This window comes from Staurois parvus, unplaced genomic scaffold, assembly GCF_062004578.1.
Source record: "Staurois parvus isolate SC_StPar_1 unplaced genomic scaffold, SC_StPar_1.0 ptg000155l, whole genome shotgun sequence".
In the NCBI taxonomy this organism is placed as follows: Eukaryota; Metazoa; Chordata; class Amphibia; order Anura; family Ranidae; genus Staurois; species Staurois parvus.
The window spans coordinates 15133318-15157169 of NW_028317951.1; the positions used below are offsets into that span (position 1 = coordinate 15133318).

Genomic DNA, 23852 nt, shown 5'->3' on the forward strand with positions numbered 1-23852 from the left:
AGTTCAGTAGTTCAGTATGAAAATTACACATAAAACTGGATATGTGAGCAGTGATTAATTACCATCCCATTTTTGCTTGTCTCTTGAAGTGCCATCATTACAGAACCTAACGCCATGTATTAAAAGTGTATTTGTAAAATAAATATTTTATTTGATTAGGCTACATCCCCACCTGAGATGCCAGGCATATTTGCTGTGTATAGTTAACTGCAGTTGCACAGACAGGTTTGTACTCTGTACAGATCAGTGGCTGCCCTTGCAGCTGTTTGCAAGTAACTGCTCATTTGAAACCCTTTGCAGCCAGGATCAGCATATGTGGCTGCACACAAACTGAACAAGTAGCTGAGAGGTGCTGTGTGCAGATGTGGCTCTAGCCTCCTCTGTAAATGTAGCCTTATCGTTTTGACATTGAGATACGATATTCAGCCACATGGAGTGTGCATTGTTTTGCAAAAGTCAGCCGACTTCCATTGTGAGAAGTAAAACATGATCACGGTGTATCACTGAAAAGCAGGGAACAAAGCCTTTATATCTAATGATTACATGTGGCTACAACCATGAATATACAAAATTCAGATTATACACAAAAACACTGTTGTGTTTTTATAAAAAAAATAAAATAAAAAATATAAATTAGATTTTTACATTAAGATGAACTGTTTTATACACACACACAAATGTATACAGTATATACTTAGCCAACCATTAAGCTTGCCTGTTTTTGTTATAATCGCCAGCTGCTGGATTCCACAAATTTATTTCTTTGTGACTCAAAGTGAAACCACTGAATTATGTTTTGTGTCTCAGTCCACACGTAACATACTGCCAATACCGCAGATTCAAGCTCTGGTTTTAGTGTATGGCAACTCTTTGATTCGTTTCTTTATTTCAGTTCTTTGTAGATTGTTCATTTGTTTCATGTGTTCATTTTCAGACAGAACATATACAAGCTCTAGAGTTGCCTGCTTGGTACCCATTAATCAAACAGGAAGATGATAGCACCAGTCGACCACATGTGCTGCATCCCAGGTAAAATAAATAAAGCTTAATATGTTCTAAATGCAGAATGTTTTGTTCTTTGTTTTTGAGTGTTTTTTATATTTATTGAGTGAATTTCATTCTGGAAGTTGCATCTTTTGCCGATTTAGTTAGTGTAGGAGTAGCTTATGGAAGATTCTTTGTTTTTTTTGTCTCTGCTTACCTCCCAAGTTCCCCCAACTCATTACCTTTTCTCAAGCTAGGAATATCGGCAAGCAGCCCATTGGCTAGACGAACCATTGTGATCTTTACTCTAGGGAGTCTCATGTCAGCTGCTAGGAAGCCTCGCAGAACTCTAGGCACCATGTTATAGGGGATGCCACCTTTTGAGCTTTGTCTCTTCTGTGAACAAAGAATGGTTGCGGTGAAGGAAAACCTGGCTCGACAGAAATATGACAAACTGCCATTTCTAAACTCCTCCTGAATATTCTGCATGGCCATCTCTGTCTACATACTTTGACTGAAAGTATTGGAGGCATAGGTTTAGTATGGCAACCTAACATTATGACCATCAAGCATAAGATCAGCAAATGTATATTCTGTATTTCTCGTCACAGATTTCATAAATATGAGCTGCATCTGTAATGTAACCCTTCCTATTCTGCCCAATTATATTGTAATAAAGATTTTGGTTCCCCAAAATACTTTGGGGTTGACTTACTAAAAATGGAGAGTGCAAAATCTGGTACGGCTATGCATAGTAACCAATCAGTTTCTAATTTCAGCTTGTTCAATTAAAGGATAAGTTCACCTTTGGGAAGATGTTACATGTTCCACCCGTTTTTAGGGAGGAACATGTAACATCTTCCCAATGTTGCAGCCACTCTGCCCACACGGCCGCGTCATTCATTCACAGAGTTCTGTGATAGCCTTAAGTGGCTGTCAGCTTGTAGTTCTCAGTGAACTGCCACGACACTTCGAGTTCATTGAATTTTTCTGTCAGTATATCTGCTTGCCCGTACATCCCATATGGGCAAGCAGATATAGACCTGCATGGCACCATAACTGGGGATGTAGCTGTGCTCAGAAATAAGCGATCACTGTTAAAATCATGCTAAGTAGGAGTCAGTACACACCTGCCATATTTTAAAGTGCTTCCGATTAACCCCAAATAAAGTTCAGCTGTTCTGGTAGGTCTTTCCTGACATTTTCTTAGTCGCATCCTACAGCAAAATCCATGGTCTGCAGAGTGCTTCCAAAGCATCAGAGTGATCTCATTGTTAAAAGGTATCAGTCAAGAGAAGGGTACAAAATAATTTCCAAGACATTAGATATACCATGGAACACAGTGAAGACCGTCATCTTCAAATGGAAAAAATGTGGCACAACAGTGACATTACCAAGAACTGAACGTCCCTCCAAAATTGATAAAAAGATGAGAAGAAAACTGGTCTGGGAGGCAGCCAAGATGCCTACAGCAACATTAAAGGACTAGCAATATCTAGCAAGTACTGACTGTGTGGTACATGTGACAACAATCTTCCATATTCTTCATATGTCTTGACTATGGGGTAGAGTGGCAAGATGGAAGCCTTTTCTTATGAAGAATAACATCCAAACTCAGCTGAATTTTGCAAAAACACATCTGACGTCTCCCGAAAGCATGTGGGTAAATGTTTTATGGTCTGATGAAACCAAGGTTGATTGTTTTGTCAATAATTCCAAAAGATATGTTTGGTGCAAAAACATCACTGCACATCACCAAAAGAACACCATACCCACAGTGAAGCATGGTGGTGGCAGCATCATGCTTTGGCGCTGTTTTTCTTCAGCTGGAACTGGGGCCTTAGTCAAGGTAGAGGGAATTATGAACAGTTCCAAATACCAGTCCATATTGGCACAAAACCTTCAGGCTTCTGCTAGAAAGCTAAACATGAAGAGGAACTTCATCTTTCAGCATGACAACAACCCAAAGCATACATCCAAGTCAACAAATGAATGGCTTCACCAGAAGAAGATTAAAGTTCTGGAATGGCCCAGCCAGTGCCCAGACCCGATCCAATCAAAAATCTGTGGGGTGATCTGAAGAGGGCTGTTCACAGGAGATGCCCTCACAAGCGGACAGATTTGGAGTGTTTATTGCCAATTCAAGATGTGCCGTGCTGATAGACTCATACCCAAAAGAGTTCTGTAATAAAATCAAAAGGTGCTTCAACGAAGTATTAGTTTAAGGGTGTGCACACTTATGCAACCATATTATTTTAGTTTTTTATTTTTACTTCCCTCCATCTAAAAGATTACAGTTTGTTGTTCAACTGAGTTGTACAGTATATAGGTTACATTAAAGGTGGAAAAAGTTCTGAAATTATTTATTTTGTCTCATTTTTTTACATCACAGGAACCTGACATTTAACAGGGGTGTGTAGACTTTTTATATCCACGGTGTGTGAGGAAGTCTTTATAAATTCCTTTTTCTTTTTTAAAGTTATAATATGGTTTTAGTGGGGTTTTATAAATCCAAGGCAGCTTACAGTGTAAAAAAACAAATTACCAGATACATTTACTTTTTTGAGTCTTTTTTTTTATCCTCTTAGATTGTAAGGTCTAATGAACAGGGCCCTCTGATTCCTACTGTATTGAATTATATTGTAATTTGTACAGTCTGCCCATATGTTGTAAAGTGCTGTGTAAATCCTGTTTCATAATAATAATGTTCATCAGTACAGCCTATGTTCCCTGGCACCCAAATGTCTTGCTATCTTTTTCTGTAGCATTGCACTCTGCAGGCTACCCACAGTCATACTACATTGACAGGGAACACCATCATTTTTGCACAAAATGTTTTGTGCTTGTGAGAAGCTGTAGGTAAATGGCATTACCCAGAAGCCTGTTCTCTAGATCAAGACTGGCATATTTGCATAATCTGGGGAGTATCTTAATAATGTTTGCCTGGGGAATATTTTAATAATGTTTGTTCCTATGCTGTTTGTTTCATGGGGGTCAGCAATCCTGAATTTGTTTCTCAAAATGTTCAACTGCGTGGTTACACAGCAGACATTTTTAAAATTGTAAGGTACGTGTCAAATGTCTGAGCTCTGCTAATACATTGATATGTGGGATAACACCTCTCATTTTGTAACTGCTGTGCTTGCTATAATTCAGTCTCTCCTCTACACACACATTGTCATATATTTAGATCATGCATTAAAATGCATTAGGGAAAATGAGCAATGCCTGTCAAAACTGATAGAGAAGTTGCTAGTCCATCAATGTCTCCATCTCAGCCTTGTGCATGGTTTGCCTTATTAAACTTGTACTGATTTGGGAGCATGGCATGTCTCAGAGACTTCACGTGACTTTTCTTTTTTCTTAGAGTGGCATACTTATAATTCTGTTACAATGTATACAAGCCCTTCAATTTAGAAATAGTAAGAGTCATTTATATATGTAAATAATTGCATTGACACATTTCTAGTTGTCAGGATTTGTATAGCTCCCTGATGTGTGAAAATCGGTAGTGTTCAGTCTGCCTGATGGGCCCCAGTATAGCAGCTTTGCTATCATTATGCTCCCAGATTGTCCTTGTGTCACAGTGGAGACAGCAGCTTGGTCCAGCTCCAGCCCCAGGGGCCCAGATACAGCTGCACCTCCAGGGATCACTGCAGTGCTGTCACTGGACTGAATAATTCCCTGTCAAGTGGATGGGGTTAATAAGATGTGGCTGCTGATTGTTGCACAAGTTAGCCTGACGCCTGTTTTCTTCTGCTTGCTGCATGCATCTCAGCTCTGAGCATATAGGCAGTCAGTGTCAAGATTTACCAGTGTTCAGATTATTTGATGATTTTCTATCACCTCTCTTGTAGTGATGACCTTAAAAGCTTTTCTAAAGGCAATTGTTTTAAATTTAAAAAATAATGTTCTGCTCACCTGCTCTTTATTGCACAGAGCAGTCTTGAACTTCTCCTTCTGGGGTCCCATGATGGCGATCTTGGCTCCTCCTCTTCTGTGTCTGTTACCATAGCAAACCTCTTGCAATGAGGACAGACATTCAGGCTCGATGCTGAGCTGTGTGCAGCTATAGACACATACAGCTTGGCTTGGCTCTGCTCCCCGCCCACTCCCTCCTTATAACATTTGATTGACGGTCCAATGGCTTCCACTGCTGCCTCAGTCTCTGAGAGATTTGGCTGATTGAGGACTCAGGGAAGTATTAACAGAGGTGGGGGAAAAAACGTTTTATCTTTTAGAACCACTTTAAAGTGGGAAAACTCTCCTATCCTTTACCACGAAGGAAGCTGCAATCCTAGCCTCGGTTTGCTTTCTAGTTGCTGCGGTGCTGCACACATGATCATTTATGATAGGTTTACCTCCGCTTTAAAAAAAAATAAAAATAAAAAAACCTGTGCCAGACAATGAAGCTGCCATTGTTGATGTCTCCTTTTAGAAATGCTAGTGCCCTGGCTTTGATGTTGACTGCTTTACTTTAGTACTTTACAGTAGATGTGAACAAATCAATAAAATATATGAGGTTTAATATGTTCAAGACACTTCATGTTATGGGGTAACAGTCTGTGCTTCTTTTCTCTATTTGCACCCTGTTACATGTACCATTGATTGAGACCAATAGCAGCCGTGCTGACACCCAGTGCACAGGCATGATCCATAGTTGTCACTATCTGGAGGATGGTCCAGATCAATGATATGCAACCATTGCTGGAGTGAGTGCATATAGACAGGAATTGGCTAAAAGTGTCTGGAGGAGATCAGCAGCACTACGACACAAAAGAAAGAGAAAAAGTATTTTCTGCAAGAAAAGACACTAATTGTTTAGGATGGTCAGTACCTTAGCATATAATCCAGTTAGGAATTAGATTCACGATTTTCTTTATCCACTTACGAGTCAAAGTATTACTGTAAGCTAGTGAGTCAATATAACAGCCAGGCAGCTAACATTTTCAGCTATGGCAGCCATAAGCCTAGTGCACATGATCAGAAAGTCATATGAAAAATACAGTTTTTGAAGCAAATCGTACGATGGTTTGATCATTAGTACAAAGTTTTCATCCAAAAATATTCAAAGGGACAAGCGCAAAAGTTTCCTTGTACGATTCCAGATTGTCCAAAGACCAGGTTTTTATTCTGTCATACAAGAATTTTCTTAACTTGAGTAACCTCTTTATTTTTTATATTATTATAATACAGGATTTATATAGCGCCAATAATTTGCGCAGCAATTTACAAAATGGAGGTAGACATAACAGTTACAATTTGGTACAAGAGGAAACAGAGGGCCCTGTTCATTAGAGCTTACGATCTAGATAATAGACTAGCATGCAAAAAAAAATAAAAAAGGATGATCATCCATTATTCTCATTGTGCGTAACAGAGTTGTGCTGGGAGGATGATTTAGGTGGAGGGGTTGTGCTAGGAGGGGGCTTCTGGGTGGGGGGGGGTTGTACTTGTAGGGTGATTTGGGTGAGGGGGGATGTGGGGGGTTTTGCAAGGAGAGGGTTTTTGCTTGGGTGGGATTTGCGCTAAGAGGGGGGACTTGGGGGGTGGGGGGGGGGCTTTTTACAACTACAGACCACTGAACTCTGCCTCAAAGAGTAATTTTTAGGATGTGTTCACAGGTGCAGCACGGGTCCTTTACCACACAAAATTGTGCTTCCTTTTGCAGACATGCATGGATGCCATTGATTCTTAATGACATCCCCACTCATCTTGCAAATGCGTGAACGCGTTTGTGCCTGCTAAATGCATGGTACTATAGTACCGTGTGCTTTGGTGCTATGCAACTTTAAAAATCATGCCCGCACCCTTTTGCATGTTTTCCACGTATAGAGCAGCTCATTAAAAAAAAAAATGCAATGTGTGGGAACGCGCAAAAAAGTGCCTCTTGGTGTAAACACGCCCTCAGACTAGTGTGCCCTGGGATTGTGCACAATTCTAAAGGGTGCCTTGACTGCAAAAAGGTTGAAAAACCCTTCCTTAGGGTGCCCATTGAATAGAATAGTATTTTCCTATTTTCCTTTCACCATACTGGAATCTACCATGTAGCTAAAAGGGTGCTACAAAGACTTCCCACTTATCACAGTGGAAAACAGGGACAGGAGATGTTGCCAGCACACCAACAAGCTTGTTGCAAAGCTCTTAATATTACATTATCACATAGAGAAGAAACCATTCAGAACTGTGCAGGAACCCTTTATCGGGCATGTGATCACATTCCTGATGAAAGGTACCTGATGCGTAGTCCTGAAATCTTTCTTAAAGAAGCTTTGCAGTTTGAAACAAGCTTTTTGCTGTGCTGGTGACCTTTCTTATCCATCCCCTTTGAATATTAGGTAATTAATTTCATACTTTTATTCCCAGAAATTGATTTATGAGAGCTTAAAAAAAACCCTATATGAACAGTCTACACTTTTCATTATGGAAAAGTATTCTCCCCTGGAGATAGGACTTTAAAAGGCCGCTCTAGCCAATGAGCCAAATATCAGGAGTAAAAACATTGTCTAAAAAGCACAATTGTTTATTATTACAAAAGGATAAAATGAACAATAATATTCAAGAAATTGCATGTACAAATACTGTATGTGGGTCATTAGTAGTCATACATCCAAAGTGGCTAGTGCCGCCATTAAAAGACCCATCTCCAGGGGAGAAAACGTTTCCATATGTAGCTTCTACCACCGCAATCATTTTTATCACTAAATATCAATGTTGATGTTCCTGATAAAACTGGTGGCACTGCTTTCCACTCCTGTTCTTGTCTTCCATATTTCATGTCTTCCTCTATCCTAAACCTTGTTCTTTCTTCTTCAGTCCACATCTGCTTTCTCTTTCTCTCTCCCCTCCCTTTGTTTTCCTCGGTAAATGATGCGGACGCTTCTACATCTGACCACCTGAAGTGATACAAATGCTTTGGAAGAAATGTCTTCTTGTACCTGTAATGGGCTGAATGAATATTTAAATATGATTACATGTTTAAAAGGCATATGAATACTTTCGTCTCTATTTGAACATAACCGAGTTATGGATCATGTTATTTGGAGATGTCTGGGGAAGAAAATTACTGTTTACCTGTATTTAACCAACATGTGGCAGCACTTTTGAAGTGGTATATATTTTAGGGATGTTTGTTTCTGAAACACGGCTTTCAGATTTCAGACAGCTGCGATTGATATTCTATATCCACCTGTCTGCTGTGTGTCTGTCAAAGTGGAAGCAAATGGTTTTGCCAATATTTTACAATTGATTATTTTTTTCTGATGCACTCTATATTTGCTATGTTTTAGATAACTGTGCATCAGGGCATACAATAAAGGTACAGAACTCTAATCATTAAGGCTGATATCAAAAGGTAGAGACAATTCGCCAGCACAATGAGTGCTAAAGAGGCTGACTGTGTGACTCTATGGAACTGCTACTTCTGATGCAGGGAGTTGTTGCTGTTTCGCTGGCCCAAACACTGCTGAATTTTGATCACTAGTGATGGGAGCGACATCTTGCTGCCAGTGCTACAAAGGGAGCAGTTTCATAGGGACAAACCCGCAGCCTCTTAGTGATGCTGCCGCTGGAGATTTGGACAAATTATCAGCAGCAGGATCGCTAGTGGCAGAGTCACCCGTGTGTCATCAGATTTAAAGTGCAGTGATTCTTGTTGTTCAGAAGATTCAAATCATTTTTTTTCTATTTTTACTCTCGTGTTTTTTTCATTTTACATATACAGTAGGCTATATTTGTGGTTTTCTGGGATGGCCTTTGATTCTGTTGTACTCAAGATAAAGTTGTACTATAAACCCCCCACCGGTGAAAACATTAACCATTGCCATCAAGGTTCTCATCTCTGCTTTCTAAAAGCTGCCTCATCACAGTGAATGCTTTTCAAACAACAGGGAGGCTGAGTAACCATCAATGTCAAAGCTTCATTCCCTCCTGCAGAGTAAAACAGTACTCGCAAAATGCAGTTTACTGCATGCTGCTGGCTACTGATTTGTTTTGGCAATTACAGGGTGAAGATGTTCTTTTTTTTATTTTTGTTTTCTAAAAACATTTTCATGGCAAACATTTGCACATTTTTTTCTTCTCATGTGCACATAGAGGGCAAGAGAAATTGCATGGTTATTGTAAACGCCATGGATAACCAAGTATATTATACATGGTTTACATGGGCTATTCCCATGCATTTCTTTACATTGTAACTCACTGGAGTTAATGTACTTAAGGAGGAGAGCCTATTCTCTTAGCAAGGTAAATGTTCACTGAGCTTTAGAAACACAGTAAGGCTCAGTTCACAGTATGAACTGCGTGTGAATCGCACAGGAACCACACCACATTCCTGTGCAATTCACATGCGATTCAGTGTGGTGCGCATCTCACCAAGGACATGCATTTATCTTTTTTTCAAGCTTCAGCACAATCGAATTGTATGGTCGTTTTGTCCCATGCGATCCAGTACAGGTAAACTCACTGCATCTGCAACCTGCATTTGGGGTGTCGTTAACTTTGTATTGACACCCGCAAGGACAGTGCAATTGCAATTCAGCAGGGGTAAAGCGCACGGATTGTGGCAATTTCCTCACCACAGTAGTGTGAACCTAGGCTAACGCATATTTAAATGTGGAGCGGGAGGTTTGCAGAGAGGAAAAGAACATTTCTAGAGTAAAGCTCTGCTTTAAGGTGAAGTTGAGTTTACATCAGTTATCCAATCGTATGCAAGAAAAAAGGATGAGGTTTTAAATTTTGTTACCCCCCCCCCCCCCCCCGGTAATCACATATGCTGGAAGGCTGCAGGAGCAGGGACACACAGCTTCCGGTGGGTGGAGCTAGTGGCGCACCATCCAGGGCCAACTGGCTGAACCTGGAAGAGACAGCTGACTTCTGATGATGTCAGAAAAGAAAGTGGGGGCAGAGGAAGAGTGACGTTCCTCTTTAGCCTAACCATATGTGACTCCAATTTCCTGCTGAATTGGCTGAAAGTCTGCTGTCGGTGGCCCTATCGGCTTGACAGAAGTTGACCTAAAAATCATCTGAGCCAGGTGGAAAAGTATCAGCTGAACAGTGTCTACTTCTTATCACTGTTCGGGTATTCCGGCAGCCAGATGTGCTGGAAAGGGAGATTCTCCATTCATGTTGTTTATTGTAGATGGAGAAATCTATTGATTCCACTTATTCAGCCTGTGGTACTAAAAGAGAGAAATCTACACATACACTACAGGTGAAACTCGAAAAATTAGAATATCGTGCAAAAGATCATTTATTTCAGTAATGCAACTTAAAAGGTGAAACTAATATATGAGACTCATTACATGCAAAGCAAGATAGTTCAAGCCGTGATTTGTCATAATTGTGATGATTATGGCTTACAGCTCATGAAAACCCCAAATCCACAATCTCAGAAAATTAGAATATTGTGAAAAGGTGCAATATTCTAGGCTCAAAGTGTCCCACTCTAATCCGCTAATTAAGCCATAACACCTGCAAGGGGTTCCTGAGCCTTTAAATGGTCTCTCAGTCTGGTTCAGTAGGAATCACAATCATGGGAAAGACTGCTGACCTGACAGTTGTGCAGAAAACCAACACTGACACCCTCCATAAGGAGGGAAAGCCTCAAAAGGTAATTGCAAAATAAGTTGGATGTTCCCAAAGTGCTGTATCAAAGCACATTAATAGAAAGTTATGTGGAAGGGAAAAGTGTGGAAGAAAAAGGTGCACAAGCAGCAGGGATGACCGCAGCCTGGAGAGGATTGTCAGGAAAAGGCCATTCAAAAGTGTTGGGCACTTTCTCAAGGAGTGGACTGAGGCTGGAGTCAGTGCATCAAGAGCCACCACACACAGACAGATGCTGGAAATGGGCTTCAAATGTCGTATTCCTCTTGTCAAGCTGCTCCTGAACAACAAACAACGTCAGAAGCGTCTTACCTGGGCTAAAGAAAAACAGACCTGGTCTGTTGCTCAGTGGTCCAAAGTCCTCTTTTCTGATGAGAGCAACTTTTGCATCTCATTTGGAAATCAAGGACCCAGAGTATGGAGGAAGTATGGAGAGGCACAAGGACCCCGAGTATGGAGGAAGAATGGAGAGGCCCAAGGACCCAGAGTATGGAGGAAAAATGGAGAGTCACACAATGCAAGATGCTTGAAGCCCAGTGTGAAGTTTCCACAGTCTGTGTTGATTTGGGGAGCCATGTCATCTGCTGGTGTTGGTCCACTGTGCTTCATTAAGTCCAGGGTCAACGCAGCCGTCTACTAGGAGATTTTGGAGCACATCATGCTTCCTTCTGCAGACGAGCTTTATGGGGATGCTGACTTCATTTTCCAACAGGACTTGGAACCTGCCCACACTGACCAAAGCACCAAAACCTGGTTCAATGACCGTGGGATTACTGTGATTGACTGGCCAGCAAATTCACCTGACCTGAGCCCCATAGAGAATCTATGGGGCATTGCGAAGAGAAAGATGAGAGACATGAGACCGAACAATGCAGAAGAGCTGAAGGCCGCTATTGAAGCATCCTGGTCTTCCATAACACCTCAAAAGTGCCACAGGCTGATGGCTTCCATGCCACGCCCCATTGAGGCAGTAATTGCTGCAAAAGGGGCCCAAACCAAGTACTGAGTACATATGCATGCTTATACTTTTCAGAGGTCCGATATTGTTCTATGTACAATCCTTGTTTTATTGATTGCATGTAATATTCTAATTTTCTGCGATTTGTGGATTTGGGGTTTTCATGAGCTGTAAGCCATAATCATCACAATTATGACAAATCACGGCTTGAACTATTTTGCTTTGCATGTAATGAGTCTATCTCATATATTAGTTTCACCTTTTAAGTTGTATTACTGAAATAAATGATATTTTGCACGATATTCTAATTTTTCGAGTTTCACCTGTATATTGCCAAAAGTATTTGGACACCTCTCCAAATCATTGTATTCAGGTGTTCCAATCACCTAAATGGCTACAGGTGTATAAAATCAAGTACCTAGGCATGCAGACTGCTTCTACACACATTTGTGAAAGAATGGGTCGCTCTCAGGAGCTCAGTGAATTCAACCATGGTAACGTGATAGGTATCCACCCTTGCAATAAGTCCATCTGTGAAAATGACAGGACGGGGTCAGCGCATGCTGATGGGCACAGTGCGCAGAAGTCGCCAACTGTCTGCAGAGTCAACAGCTAAAGACCTCCAAACTTTGTGTGGCCTTCAAAATAGCACAGCAACAGTGCATACAGAAGAGAGCTTCATGGAATAGGTTTCAATGGCCGAGCAGCTACATCCAAGCTTTACATCACCAAGCGCAATGCAAAGCGTCGGATGCAGTAGTGTAATGCACGCCGCCACTGGACTCTAGAGCAGTGGAGACAAGTTCTCTGTAGTGACGAATTGCACTTCTCTGTCCGGCAATCTGATGGACATATCTGGGTTTTCCAGTTGCCAGGAGAATGGTTCGTGCCTGTGGGGTTGGTTTTCAGGGGCTGTCCAGTGAAGGGAACTCTTAAGGTGTCAGCATATCAAAACATTTTGGACAATTTCATGCTCCCAACTTTGTGGGAACAGTTTGGGGATGATCCCTTCCTGTTCCAGCATGACTGTGCAGCAGTGCACAAAGCAAGGTCCATAAAAACATAGATGAGCGAGTTTGGGGTGGAGGAACTCGACTGGCCTGCAACTCAACTTGATAGAACACCTTTGGGATGAATTAGAGTGGAGACTGTGAGCCAGGCCTTCTCGTCTGACATCAATACCTGACCTCACATATGCGCTTCTGGAAGAATGGTCAAATATTCCCAGACACACTACTAAACCTTGTGGACAGCCTTCCCAAAAGAGTTGAAGCTGTTCTTGCTGCAAAGAATGGGCCAACTCAATATTGAACCCTATGGACTAAAACTGGGATGCCATTAAAGTTCATGTGTGTAAAGGCAGGCGTCCCAATACTTTTGGCAATATAGTGTACCTGGCTAGCCTTATTTACTAAGAACGGTGACCATTCACTTCTTCTTTAGGAAAATAAACCCTGTTGTGTTCTATAGGTATAAGGCTTTACTGTACTTGGCTATCCTATTGTTACATTTTCAGGTGCTAAACTGGCTTTTACAAAGCAGAGAGAATGAGGAAAGGGGTGTGAAAGCAGCTACTCTAGATTTATTAGAAGTACCTTATGTCTGTAGTAATTTATCTAGGTGAAAAGAATTCAGCTATTGATAACCAACAAAAATGGCACATCACAGCTGACTAAGCATGCATTGAAAGCTATTACAGTAACACTGAGCATGTGCATACATTTTTCAACCTTCACGCTGAGTTTAGATTGCAAGGAAATCTTTGTATTACTGCAAACGGTATGAAAAAGAACATTGAGGTACTTGTATGGCATCTCAAGTTGGCATTTGATTCTGTTCTTGCTATTGATTTCTCATATAGTAACAAATGGAAGATGTTTAAAAAATGTTTATTTTTTCTTTTATGCAGTTACTATCTCTACATGTACGATAAAGTGGTGGCGCCCAACGTGTCCCTTTCTGCTGCATTATCACAAAACAAGGACTCCAAACCTCTAAGAAGAGAGACTGAGACAAGTAAGCAATCTGTGGCAGAATCGGAGATTCAGGCCCGAAGCACCAAACATAAATCTGTTACCTCCCACCCTGACCCCTCCATAGAGGAACAGGAGAGAGTAGATCAGAAATACGATACAGAAAGCAGTAATAGACAGAGTAAGTAAAGCATGTGAACCTTTCTTCTTGCCAGGACTAAGGCAAGATGTCCTGATAAACTGCTTAGTTTTCTGTTGATATGTGGAATTATCTCCCTAATTGTGTTGTTGTCCCCAGGGATGTGATAAAACGTTATGATAAGACATTAAACCTTCTGTACAGCTGTCCCAGAGACACTGTAACACAACTAAAGGATTTCTGCAGTCCTCTCCCTAATGAATCTTTTATATTCCTTACACTGTAGCTCTTTATTTTGGAATAAATTCTGAATGTAAAACAAAAATATGATCCAATTATCATGGAAAATGTTGTCAATGGATATAGTTCCCCAAGATGCCATGCCTAAATGAGTGCTTTAAAGTGTACTTCCACTTTTGCAGCCAAAAACCACCTACTTTGTATTTATTACATGTCCCCATATAGATAGCATAACTTAAAATAAAATATTTAAAAATTGCAGCTTACATTTTTTTAGATGTTCTTTTCTGGACTCTGGAACTGGTCAGCACTACTATAGTGATCTCTGCAAATGTCTGGGTCCTGTCCTGTGACACTGTCTCCATTCACTGAGCTCCCTGTGGTTTTTATTTTTTAACGAATACAATACATCCTCTGACTGGATGAGGTGGAGAGGAGGGGCGGTGATGTCATGATTTTCACATCGAGGAATGCCTTGTATTCATTGAAAAAATAATAATTTTGAGAATGGAGGTGGTGTCGAATGAAGTCATTATGCATTGGGGCAACCACTCAACACAGGATCCGGAAGATTGGGGTGATCACTGTACTATTGCTGACGACTACTGCAGTGAATTTCAATTTTCTCAGAGGGGATTCGCTTAGGAAACATGCATACTAAAAATCATACCTGGAGTTAATTTTAGGTGAAAGTATAATTCTTTCACTGGACAGCCATTCATGTGATCTAGACTTGTAAATATTCCCCTATAAGTGCTCTTCCTATAAATATGGTGTATATCTATAGTGCCTTGAAAAAGTATACATACCCCTTGAAATTTCCCACATTTTGTCATGTTACAACCAAAAACGTAAATGTATTTTATTGGGATTTTATGTGATAGACCAACACAAAGTGGCACATAATTGTGAAGTGAAAGGAAAATGATAAATGGTTTTCAAAATTTTTTACAAATAATTATCTGAAAGGTGTGGCGTGTATTTGTATTCAGCCGCTGTAAGTCAGTACTTTGTAGAACCCCCTTTCGCTGCAATTACAGCTGCAAGTCTTTTTGGGTATGTCTCTATCAGCTTTGCACATCTAGAGAGTTAAATTTTTGCCCATTCTTCTTTGCAAAATAGCTCAAGCTCTGTCAGATTGAATGGAGAGCATCTGTGAACAGCAATTTTCAAGTCTGGCCTCAGATTCTCAATTGGATTTAGGTCTGGACTTTGATTGGGCCATTCTAACACATGAATTTGCTTTGATCTGAACCATTCCATCGTAGCTCTGGCTGTATGTTTAGGGTCGTTGTCCTGCTGGAAGGTGAACCTCCGCCCCAGTCTCAAGTCTTTTGACAGTTTTTCTTCTAAAATTGCCCTGTATTTGGTTCCATCCATCTTCCCATCAACTCGGACCAGCTTCCCTGTCCCTGCTGAAGAAAAGCATCCCCACAACGTGATGCTGACACCACCATGTTTCAAGGTGGGGATGGTTTGTTCAGGGTGATGTGCAGTGTTAGTTTTCCACCACACATAGCGTTTTGCTTTTAAGGCCAAAAAGTTCAATTTTAGTCTCATCTGACCAAAGCACCGTCTTTCACATGTTTGCTGTGTCCCAAACATGGCTTCTCGCCACTGTAAATGGGACTTCTTATGGCTTTCGTTCAACGATGGCTTTTTTCCTGCCACTCTTCCATAAAGGCCAGATTTGTGGAGTGCACGACTCATAGTTGTCCTGTGGACAGATTCTCCCACCTGAGCCGTTGGATCTCTGCAGCTCTTCCAGAGTTACCATGGGCCTCTTGGCTGCTTCTCTGAAGCCATACTCTTTACATTTTTGGATGATGGATTGAACAGTGCTCCATGAGATATTCAAAGCTTGGGATATTTTTTTATAACCTAACCCTGCTTTAAACGTCTTCACAACTTTAACCCTGACCTGTCTGGCGTGTTCCGTGGCCTTCATGATGCTGTTTGTTCATTAATATTTTCCAACAAAGCTCTGAGGGCTTCACAGAACAGCTGTATTTATACTGAGATTAAATTACACACAGGTGGACTCTATTTACTAATTAGGGGACTTCTGAAGGCAATTGGTTCCACTAGATTTTAATTAGGGGTATCAGAGTAAAGGGGGCTGAATACAAATGCATGCCACAGTTTCCATATATTTATTTGCAAAAAATTTTGAAACCCATTTATAATTTTCCTTCCACTTCACAATTATGTGCCACTTTGTGTTTGTCTATCACATAAAATCCCAATAAAATACATTTACGTTTTTGGTTGTAACATGACAAAATGTGGGAAGTTTCAAGGGGTATGAACAGGGGCGGACTGACAACTCATGGGGCCCCCCGGCAATAGGGGATCATGGGGCCCTTGTGTCCTTGCCCAAACTCAAAACAGCCTATGAAAAAGATACCAGGGGCATCTCATGGGGCTCCCTAGTGACCCTGGGCCCTCGGGCAGTGCCCGAGTTTCCAAATGGTCAGTCCGCCCCTGGGTATGAATACTTTTTTAAGGCACTGTTCATAAGTCATTTGAGAGCTAAAAAAAAGTCCTTTGTAAGGAACGTATGCTCTTTTTTAGTGTGTGTTTTTTAAGATATGCCTGCATGAGAGATCAAATGTCAGCAATCTTTACTGTCAGTGTTTTAGTTGAAATTTTAATTAATTTAGGTTACAGAAATACATTTTACCTATGGACTTCATTTTCATAGTCTTAGCTCCATTTTACCTAGCATTTGCTCTGTGTGTCAAATGTGACTGTGGCAGTAGGTAATGAACACAAGAATGACTGCATTGCCCAGTGAGTTCTCTAATCTATCATAACTTGTCAGGCAGGCCCCCTTTTTCCTATGCGTGGGAACATGTGGCATTTTTTCTGAATGGCACTTGAACACACCTTCTTACTGCACTCCCATTTGTGCGCAATGTGTGAAAGGACACTTAGAGTATGGTGTGCTGCCAAAAATGGTGCATATACTAATTTTGCTCACTTGTGGTGCATTGGGCAAGTCATCCAAATGAATGTGCTGCCATAACAAAACTTGTAGCAGAAGTTGTGAAACCTAATTTTGGCTTTACAGAAGGGAGAAAAACTGAACGCTTAGTCATTAATGTACAAAGGCATGGCCAAACCAGCTCTTCTAACTACCTTTGGCATACCTCGCAGGAGTGCGGACAGCAGCTCTTGTGTAAATGAACCCTGTAACAATGGTATTGTATATTTTATTGGCAGATCAGAAGTGTCCTTATTATCTGCACATCACTTCAAAGCAACAACACAAGTGGAGAAAAAATATTTTTCAACACAAACTGCTCATATTTATCCTCATTCCTACATGATATGCCTCCAGATTAGGGTTGTCATTCACCCCTGTTTGTTTCTACATGAATTTTAGTTGTTTTTTTTTTTTTTCTGTTTATCTTTTTTTCTTCACATCCATTTGTTTTTACAAATACATATTTATGACAAAAGATTCCCATAGCGCTATGGCTTCGCTAAAGAGCTCACACAGCACATGAAGATTGCTTTCTGTCTTCTTTGTCTGATTATAATTGTGTACATTTGCTGCATTCATGTGGTATTGCAAATATGAAAAATACAAGTTTCCATTGTTGTCACTGTTAAAGTCCATCTTTGGGAATAACCTTTGCAGTCGGACCCCTATGCACTACAAGGGTTGATTGCTCGTTAGGGGATAGAGGAAAAAGGGGTATACTTTGTCTGTGTGACTAGTCCCCCAAAGCCTTTTCTCTTAGATGCTCTGACCAGTGGTCGAACACTGATAAATGATCTGCATTGTACATAGGGATGTGAGGGACTGTCTGCAACCAGGAGCATCAGGAAGAAAAAGAGTTCCAACGCCTGTCAGAGCAAAGTAGGTATTACACCTTATCTCTTGACCCCCTAGCTTTAACAAGCATTCTGTTTCTTTTCCACAAATCACAATGATTGGTTAGACAGATCTCACAGAAAGTGCTCGTAAATGGAATGATATGACATGCAAAAAGTACCAAGATAATGATACAACATGAATGCCGCATAAGCCACCTTATATAAGCGATATAATGAAATTCTGGCTGTATGGAGGACAACATAGTCATTTTGCAATAGTTTGTACTTAACTGACAAAGATCAATTTGATATAATTTTTTTTTGTTTGACTGTAATAAATAGATTTACAAAACCAATGTATGTTGCCTTTAAATGAACCTTAACAGTATATTAGCCAGTAAAACAAGAGGAAACTTGTAGGTGAGGGGGAATGTGTCACTACCTCGGTATGTTGTATATTTAGAGAACGAGTTAACATGATCTTTTGTTGTATCTGGCAAGTGATGTGCCTGCTTATGACCAGGGTTAGTCCTGATCTGAGAACAATGAAATGGTTTAGCAGTGTTATGTCATAGGAGAGGTATTGTGAGTTCTCTGGCAGCAAAAATAACGATTCGAACATCCTAGGCTCACAAATGATAAAACATAATGATGAAACACAAATGCGGTTTGTCTGGGTAGTTAGCAGAGATTATGTGAAATGGCTGAGTATAAGCTGTCTGCTGATTCTACTGCCTCGTTCTGGTCGCACAGCCTTGCCTGCATTATTGCTGTCCTCTTGTACCCTTCGCCATAGTAAAAGATAAACTACATGTTTCCTAGTCTGTGGTCATTTTATGATCTCAGGCATGTGCCTGAAAAAGATTTATTAAACAATCACAGGCTATAAAAGATGAAGAGAATGTATTGCTCCCAACATCTCTCCTTTATTGCCTTCCCGATATCTGCTTCTCAAGCACAGCCGCTGCTCAGCCTTTCTTCTCATCCAATACAGGATTATCAAATTACTTTGAAAAAATGGTTATTTAGAAGTATTTGTTTCAAATGTGCTGCTTTGAGTTGCCCTTTATATCCATGGTAATGATTTAAAATCTGAACCCTTTAAAACATTTTACATTTAACTTCAGAAAAACAGCTCAATATATGTAGTGTAATATATATATTATTATTATTATTATACAGGACTTCTATAGCGCCAGCAGTTTGCGTAGCGCTTTACAATATAAAGGGAGACAGTACAGCTACAATACAATCAAAACAAGATGATTAAGTGGGCATAAGAGCTTGCAATCTATTAGGGTGGGGCAAGTTGTACAAAAGGTTATAACTGTGGGGGATGAGCTAATGGAAGTGATATATAGAAGTCCATTTACATCCGCTGCTCCATAGAGGAGAATGGAGCCTTTGATCAGGTCCGCCTGTCTGTTTTTCAGGCGGACCCAATCAGGCCACTCATGTGAAAGGGGCCTAAACACCAGGCCCAATCTACCTTTACACTACTTTAATATGTAAATATGTAGGGTTTCAATCTGTTAAAAAAAAAGTAAATAAATATATATATACATTTTTTTTTTGCCTGCCACAGAACCAGACTCTGGAGAGACAGAGAAAGATGGGACACCCTGCAAAGACAAATTATGCGAAGATGACAAGGGTCACATCATGGAAGAAGTAGTGAAAACCTTTCTCAAGCAACAAGAAAAATTGAATTACATTTTACAGAAGAAACAACAAATCCAGATGGTATGAAAGCTTGTGTATAAATGCCGAGTAATTTACCAGGTGCTATATCTCTATATGCTTCCATCATTCTGTGGAAGTCTTGAGTTTTATTGTCAGAAAACAGTTGAGCAAATCATCTGTGATTTATGTGTCTGGCTAAATTTGTTGTTGTGTTGGGAATTTTACCTGTATTAGTGAGACAGAAAGCCTTGGAGGGGCAAATATAAAGCAGACTTTCCTATCAGTAAGTTTGCTATCCTATCACTGCAGAACTGAAAGATTTAGAATTCAGGCAGTTCAGCAGGGTCCAGCCAAATTTCGATTCATGTATGGGCATTGTGGTTGTACAGAAGTCAGTCTACTGATACAACTGTTCTGTACAACACCCTGTAGGATTTTCGCTGCTTGATCAGTGTTGCAGGCTTAAGCCTGCTGTGCTGATCTGTGTATTCTGATGGTGGGGAGTCTCCCTGCTGTCAGAATACAATGGCTCAGCAGGGAGGATTCCCCCATCCATGTTGAATGTGTGAATGGTGGAATTGGTTCAGTTTTTACATTCAACGCACTGGTTGAACAAAAAAAACAGACCCTTCTATGAGATGCTTTACTTATTGCTGATAACTTTGTACCCGATTTTACCCATCCTCTTTGTCAGGCAGTGACCTGGCAAAGTGGCTGATCCAATTTTGTTACAGTCTGGAAGAATAAATGCTCTGTTCTTAAATGAGAAAATAGAAGGCTGCTGAGTCACCGCTGGGAGGGAAGCAGGGTAAGCAGAGCTGCCTGAGAAAATACTGCTCTACAGTGCCTCTCCCTAGGAGGTCAGCAAGGGCTTTATTTTAAGGCCTCCCCAACTCCCCAGCAATGCTATCCTGTGTGTCCATGCACACATAGGCTTTTATCAATCTTTTATTGGCAGAGGCTGGAAAAGCCCCCAGAACTATCCTGTGTTTTGAAGAGGAGTTTTTCAGCTGTAAAAACTCTAGCACTGAAAAAAAAAGGCTGAGCGTTTTTGAGACTCAAGCTTTTTTTTAAATCAATATTTTCGGACACTGAAATTTTCCTACATTATATTCCTACATTTCCCAGTGTGCTTTGCTGTTCTTGCTTTCATTGTCTGACCTGTGCTGTGTGCACACAGGAATATTTCCCAATGTCTTTTTCTGCCTCATTGTTTCAGCTAACTGAACTGTGTGCAGAAAGGAAATTTCTTTCATGGACATTTCCCAATGTCCTTTGCGGCCTCATTGTCTCAGCTGGCTGAGCTGTTCCTTCAATGTCATTTCCTTCCCAGTGTGCTTTGCTGCTCTTGCTTTCATTGTTTGACCTGTGCTGTGTATAGACAGGAACATTTCCCAAGGTCCTTCGCTGTCTCATTGTCTCAGATAGCAGAACTGTGTGCAAACAGGAAATTCCTTTTATGGACATATGGAGGATACACAGCAGGATATCAAAGGATGGGTACAGAATCTGTGTCAACTGTTGCTTCTCTCCTCCAGCTGTCTTTGTCTGCTCTATTGCTCCCCCTGCTCTGAAAATGGTGACTAAACAACTACATAATGACTATTCAGAGATGCATTTTAGGAACGTGGAAGTTAAAAATAGCATAGAGGTGTTTTTCAGCTAAAAAAACACTTAAAAACACTAACATGGCAAAATGCTAATGCAAAAAAGCGACAAAATGCCTGAAAACCTGCGTTTTCAATGCGGCAACGCTATTGGCGTTTTTATAACGTCCAGTGTGCATGAGGACTTATGCTAATTTTTTACTTGTTTGGGGTGTTCAATTCATAGATATATACCTGAATGTATTGCACCTGAGTGAGTTGTATGTGTTTACAGACATCAAGAAATAGTATTGCCCTCATTCTGGAACAATGAACACCAAACCTAATGAAACCAAATTCAGATCTATTCAGTCTTTAGAATGCATTTTCCTGGTGGCTAAATGCGCAGACCCTAAAACATTGAACTGGAAATGATGTCCAAGCAACATCTGTCTTGTGCAGGGGTGGACTGACCATTCCGGCACTCGGGCACGGGCTGGGGTCAGTAGGGGGCCCCATTAGATGCCCCTGGTACTTTTCATAGGATTTTTTGGGTGTGGTTTGAGTGTGGGCAAGGACACAGGGTCCCCATGATCCCCTATTGCCCGGGGGCACCATGAGTTGCCAGTCCGCCCCTGGTCTTGTGAAAGTAAAAAGCCTGTCAGCAGTTACCCAATCCTTTCTTGTCTTGGTGGTCATCATGGAAGTGCAAGTTGCCAAATATTCTTAACAGCGAATCATTCCCATGATTTCTCCATGACTGGCCTATATTTCCCTAGTACTGGTGAGTACCTTTAATAAGTGGTTCATATTGCAGCCCACAGAACATGAATGGATTAGGAATAAATAATTTTTCTAAACATTCTGTCCTGTCTCTGCCCTGTTCCTCACCTAAAGGATTAGGTGCTTTTGAAGGGGCACAGAAATTAGGTTATTGTAATCTGTAGCCTGTGCCATTACAAGTCAATGTTGTTAGCCTGAGCGTAATCCCCCAAGACTTTTAGAACTCGTGGATCATATCTAGATTTACCTTTTTCTGTATCTGGAAAGTGTATCCTTGATGGGATTACAATGCTCTAGTCAGCACAGCTATCTAGTTAATATATACACGTCCCTCAAATATATCAAAGTATAAATGTGTTACAGAGGCGAAGATGCATTGATGGAGATGCCTTTTATGTAGTAATTAATGGTTGGTTAGGGGGAATTGATCTTTTTTTTATTAATGCTCACCTTTTTTTGGAACAAATGAGCAACAAATGAGTTTGCCTGTTGGTGCACGTCACATATATGGTTGGAATTGTAGAGGAAGAGACTTCCATGAAGGACAAATAGAAAAAACCCTTGGGGAAAAAAAAAAAAAATAATGCCATCTCATGTGTGTGCAATTGTGTGTTGGGCTGAATCCAGCCTGCATGTAGCAATTCTTTTGAACGCAGAGGGCATGCTTCTTCACCATTTTGGATGTCACCTTTATTGCAGGAGGTTGAAATGCTGGGTAACTCAAAAGCTATGAAAGAACTGACGACTGAGCAGCAGAACTTGCAAAAGGAGTTTGAGTGCTTGCAGACTGAACATATGCAAAAGATGGAGGAATTGTATAATGAGCAACGGGACTTGGAGGAAAAGCTGAAACAAGTAAAGAAGCAAAAATGCCTGTGTGATTCCAGTTTCGAGAGGGATAAGGAAACTCAATATGCAAACCAGGTGAGAGAGGAGGATATACCATAACACTTCAGCAGATTCGCTGGAACTTTTTGGGCCCTATTTATAGAGCAGCAGTAACCATGGCCAGACTTCTGCTTAAAAAAACATAAAACAGCACATTTATAAAGCACAGTTGTGCGCTTTACAATGTGCAATTATTACAAAAGCACCATTTGAATGAATGGGGGGCTGGGAAAAGGGAACGCCCAATCACGTGACCCTCCGAAGTCATGTAACTGGCCTCTTATCTAATTACAAATTTCATTTTACAGCATTAAGCAGGGAGAACTTCAAAGGACACCGCATGCTTCATACCTCCGTCTCCATTTTATAAACGGGTGTTAAAATAGTCATTGATTCCAGCTGACCTACTCTTCTCTATAAACCACTCCTTTTATGTTCTAAGCAGAAGAATTAATTAAAAGATTATTCTACCCAAAATGGTAATGTTATTCTTAGATGTTGGTGTTTTAAATCATGCATGCACTGGAATTGGGAACAATAGATCACACCACCAGGGCCGTTAAGACATACTGGGGTTTATTTACTAAAGCTGGAAAGGGCAATATCAGGCTGACTTCTGCATAGAAACCAGTCAGCTTCCAGGTTTAATGGCCAAAGCTTAATTGAACAAGCTGAGGCTAGAAGCTGATTGGTTTTTGTTATGGTTAATGGCCCTGGTGGCGTGATCTATTGTTCCTAATTCCAGTTGCCATGCCCATTATTAGATTTATTTTTTTTGTTCCCCAGTTAACGCATATTCAGTATTCATACTTTATGCCAGTTGCTGTAGGGTTAGCACTTTATAAGTAAGAATCATAGGTAGGCAGAGATGGGAACTCAATTTTGAAGACCTTAATACAAGTCCTTAAAGTATATTTGTAACTATAATTTATCAGTCCTATCATTTTCACATCCAATAAACAGCACTTACTGGTTTCAAATTTTTTAATGTGTGGTGCCGTTTTATGGAAGCCTTACTTTTTGAAACCTAAGTATAGCTAAAAGCTTTCTTGACATCCCCTTAGCTGTATTAATCCCCACTGCACCAGTGGTTTATGTCACCAAGGGGTAGGACAGAGGAAGATTTCTACTGAAAGGAGAAGCATCAACACAAGGGACACATCATATAAACTGTTATATCCCTTGAGCTG

General features: G+C 40.6%; 1 protein-coding gene across 1 annotated transcript in view; it reads left to right on the forward strand.

Moving 5' to 3' along the window:
* Window positions 1–23852, forward strand: part of SKIL (SKI like proto-oncogene) — a 79394-nt gene that overhangs the window by 33751 nt on the left and 21791 nt on the right. The window contains exons 3-6 of the mRNA XM_089675489.1: window positions 935–1029; window positions 13455–13699; window positions 19308–19465; window positions 22474–22698. Coding sequence (XP_089531615.1) covers window positions 935–1029; window positions 13455–13699; window positions 19308–19465; window positions 22474–22698 — 723 coding nt within the window. The remainder of the gene's footprint in view (window positions 1–934; window positions 1030–13454; window positions 13700–19307; window positions 19466–22473; window positions 22699–23852) is intronic.